This window comes from Sinocyclocheilus anshuiensis, unplaced genomic scaffold (assembly GCF_001515605.1).
Source record: "Sinocyclocheilus anshuiensis isolate Anshui unplaced genomic scaffold, SAMN03320099.WGS_v1.1 C33209303, whole genome shotgun sequence".
NCBI classification, from domain to species: domain Eukaryota; kingdom Metazoa; phylum Chordata; class Actinopteri; order Cypriniformes; family Cyprinidae; genus Sinocyclocheilus; species Sinocyclocheilus anshuiensis.
This window is the reverse complement of record NW_015622071.1, coordinates 1-4,102: the sequence shown is the minus strand read 5'-3', so window position 1 is coordinate 4,102 and position 4,102 is coordinate 1. Positions and strand designations below refer to the sequence as shown.

The 4,102-nt window shown below is 37.3% G+C and overlaps 1 protein-coding gene across 1 annotated transcript; it reads right to left on the bottom strand.

Annotated features, from left to right (window-relative positions):
* Positions 1-2,844: 2,844 nt before the first annotated feature.
* Positions 2,845-4,011, bottom strand: LOC107683351 (SAM and SH3 domain-containing protein 3-like). The gene is made up of 2 exons (XM_016479403.1): positions 3,818-4,011; positions 2,845-3,705 (listed from the first exon to the last, which is right to left on the bottom strand). The coding sequence occupies exons 1-2, from the start codon at positions 3,939-3,941 to the stop codon at positions 3,485-3,487; spliced, it is 345 nt and encodes a 114-aa protein (XP_016334889.1). The 5' UTR covers positions 3,942-4,011; the 3' UTR covers positions 2,845-3,484.
* Positions 4,012-4,102: the final 91 nt, after the last annotated feature.

The window sequence follows — 4,102 nt, the reverse complement described above, 5'->3', positions numbered from 1 at the left end:
TATGTATGTAATAAAATAATAATAATATATATATAATATATTGATAAATATAATATTTAATTGGCTAGAAATTCGGTGCAATCTGTATAAAATATTCATTGTCAAACAATCAATGTCAAAGGTGAAATTGCTTTAGATGTTTTAAATTCTCCATTAGTTACTAGATAAGAATTTCGCAACTTTTTGTCTTCTGCTCTCCCACAGAAATATTTTAACTCCTTTTTTCCTTTCAACCACTGTCGCACTGAAGATAATTTTGCATTATCATTAATCATAATTATTATTATCCTTCTCTCTCTTATCAAGCTTGGGTTGTCTTATTATGATTTTTATTAAACAAAACAAAATTGAAATCTTTCCAAGTTCCCTCTGAACCCTGCTTAAGTACCCACTGGGTACACATACCTCTGGTTAGGAATGACAGCACTTACACATTCACATACAAGTAAATAACACTCCTTGATTGCTCATGGTGTGTTTGCACTTCCTGCAGAAATCCTCAGCTCCGCTGATTCCCAATGAACACACCCCTGATGAAGCCAAACCCGGCATTGGTGCAGGCACCCAGAAGAGCACCAGCTCCCCTAAAGAAGAGAAACCGCCCTCGCCAACATCCCCCAATGCTGTCGCCCCTGCAGTCATCAAAGAGTCGTCCCACTAGTCTCCAGACTTCTCTCAACCCTCTGAATGTGCTCACAAAAAGGAACACACACAGAAAAACTTGATTCGTTTAGAGCAGTGGCCTATGTTCTCTGATACTCTTTCGCAGAACTGGACCCCCTCTGGCCGGATCCTGCACTAACACTCAAGACAAGTTCTGGAGGTTTTGAGACTCTCCTCTCTGAATCACAGCATGATGAATCTCACAATGAGGGAAATGGGCAGCTATAGACTGAATGAGATGAGAATGGGCTACCCTGAAGCGCAATGAGGACATTATTTCCCCCGAAAGAGCTCGTGAAATGTTCGGTTGATTTTTCAGTGTCATTACCTGTTTCTGTATAGCCCGCCTCCATTATTCCTAACCGTTTGTGTGTCCTGTAAAACCCATTACAAGCTTCTATAGTAGTTGTGTACAATGCCCTGTGGATTAGACGACTTGGTTTTCAAAGTGTGATAAGGAAAAGTGCTTTAGCCATAAGCTGACATTTAGGCCCAACACAACTGCTTTATTCTGATGATGGGGCCTTTTGGATCAGCTTAGTAAGTCAGTCAGTTATAAATGTGATTCAACTCGGTGTCAAAACAGAAAGTTAAGCTCAGACTTGATTTTACAATCAGCATTGATGGTAGAAAGCAGAGGCTGTAAGCTGTGTGTGTTGTCAATGAGTACAGGCTGATCTGCATCAGCAAGAGTGCCTTATCTATGCTCTACCATTACATCTATAGAGGACTCCATAATGCCCTAATGCTACTCACATCTCTATATGTAAGTTAATCTTTTTATTTATTTTTTTTACAATGCCATCGATCTATCAGAACGCAAAAAAGCCATGGAGTAAATGTACATAATGTAAAAATGACTTTAGATTCCCTAAGAAGTGGAAAACACTGATTTTATTAATATTATTTTGATCTTGAAGTTACTGCATTCCCTCCATATTGTCTTATTTAGTGAGGTCTTTCCACATCCACCTGACATATGAGCAACCTTCCCTTTTTTCCTTTCCGCTAAGAGTTGGATATTACTACTCAAGGCCTAAATGCTTGTTTGTGCACAGAGTAAATGAAAGATAAAGTGTGGTTTACATCTGAAAATGAACTTTCCCGAGTCTAGGCATGGAAAAGTCTAATCCTAATCTTTAAATTGTTTGTTTTTCTTTTTTCCACACATTCTTTTCACAATGTTTAAGGTAGCAAAGCTTGCCCCAGTTTATAAGCGAATGCATATTGTAGTCACCTTTACTAATTTCACTGTAGTATATTGATGGCCACTTGTAAGGGAACACTTTATAGACAGACCTACAGACATCAGGGACTCCTATATTTTTACATGAATTCGCATAGCCAGCTCCACATTTGTTTACTTCTCCGAAACATGGACAGTATTGCTGCGTGGAAAGTTTAGAAGTGAATTAAGAATTTTGTCTCATTCATTTGAAGCGGCCAGCTTTATATATATTTCTTTATGTTGCCAGTTCAGTGCCATCTTACAGCAGTTTGAAATATATAAGATGGAATGTTTGTGAGATTCATTTAGTTTGATTGTAAGTTCCTTTACTGATGTTGAAGAATGTGTTGAGGGTAAAAGTCCATTATTGCAGGAAATGTAGTCCTTTAAATACCAACGGAATGTGCTTCTATCAGATCATGTTTAATTTATAGCAAATGGGATTTTTGTGAGTACTATGGTGTGAACTATTGTGATGATTGATTATACTGTGAATGGAAGATGTGAATATTAATTTGCTAGGCTGATGGTATTACTGAGTATATGACAATGTGCTGAAAAATGAATCCCATTTTTTTAATCATGAAATTTGTGTCACTTATTTATTAAATTAGGCGCAACAAAATCAGAAAGTCAGTGTAATGTGTAAGTTTGGATTATTAGCAAAAGCTGGTCTGCTCTAGATATTTGGATATGATGCATAACGTACACATTATTCGTCATCACAGATTGAGTTATGTTCACTTTGCTTGGTAATAACACTGTGATCATGTATATATCCTCATACTCTTCACTTTATGAATTTGTGTGTATATGTATGTTCATTAAATTATATGGTATTATTACAATTTCTGTTATGTTTCAAAATTGCTTTTTTTTTCTTAAAACAAACAAAACTAGTAAAAAACAGTGAAAGTACAGACAACAATATAAACGACAAATGGAAGGCTGAAACGGAATACAAGTATAAAAACAACAATGGCTTTGAAAACTAAAACAATATTATAACAAATATTACCATAAACAGGAACCAAAATAGTTGACTATAGAAGCAAAAGAATAAAACTGAACAATGTGCTTTTCCTCTTTCATGCCTGACAAAAATATATTTTTGAGTGCACCAGTTGTGTAACTCTGTACATTCATTCCGACAGAAACAGTAGAATAGTAGTATATAAAATGCTACTTCATAGCTAAAGGTATGATGATGATGAAACTTCTCAGATATTAGAAAATCACAGTTAGGTCATACATACTTATCCTTGTGAGCAAAATCAATATTTGGGATTCCAGCATTCTTCTTCTTTTATGACGTAAAAACATATCTGTAGGTTTAATCCATGGAATATCACTTTATGCAGCCTGTTTTTCAAAATCCTACAACTTTGTTTCAGTTAGATTTTGAAGCCCAGGTCTTTCTGAACAATAATATCAGAGCGAATAGATGATGGTAGCTTCAAGATCTGTAAGCCATCTTCTAAGACGACTTATTGGCCTCTGTATGAGCTGTGCATATGAAATGTTTTTTCATAGAATTTAATCCATCTTGACAGAGTTTCAAAGAAGCAGGATCAAAAGAACATTCTGGTGGTTTCACTCTGTTTGGCTCTCAGGACTCTCCTCCACCTTCATCTCCTCCAGTTGTTCCTGAATCGCATTGAGCTTTGTTTCTGTGTCCGGATCAGTCTCTGGCTCCGGTTGGGATTCCAGCTGGGGCTCCTCACATCCGTTTGCCAGGTTCTCTGTGCTCTCGTAACAACCCGAGTCCCGTGGCATTTCAGTCTTTTGCTCCTCTACATCGGATTCATCCTCAGCTGGAGAGCAGGAGTGATGTTAGTACATTAAACAGACTGCAAATTATAAATATGTACCAATGAACACAATTAGGATAACAATCTAGACTCGATGGCTCTTTGATGGACTTACAGTCATGAAGCAATTCTGCTGCTTTCAGTATCTTCACACATTGCTCAGGGTCTGTAATGTTCAGTTCGTTCAGGTGGGACTCCTTCAGGCCGCTGAAATCCTCCAAACTCTGGAAGCCATGCATGGACAGGAGAGATCCCAGCTCCTGGACACACAATGAAGTCAGTCAGTGCAGATCCTATTGTACTGTGATGTAATGGCCCACATATTTAAAGGGTTAGTTCACCCAAAAATCAAAAATAGTCCATAAATTACTCACCCTCAAGTCATCCTAGGTGTATATGA

What these genes read in the sequence shown, in the direction of transcription:
- LOC107683351 (XM_016479403.1), bottom strand. Translation starts at nt 3,941, where the DNA reads ATGCATGGCTTCCAGAGTTTGGAGGATTTCAGCGGCCTGAAGGAGTCC. An exon ending in AGCAGAATTGCTTCATGACT is followed by an intron (nt 3,706 to 3,817) that starts GTAAGTCCATCA and finishes CCTGCTCTCCAG; the next exon opens with CTGAGGATGAATCCGATGTA.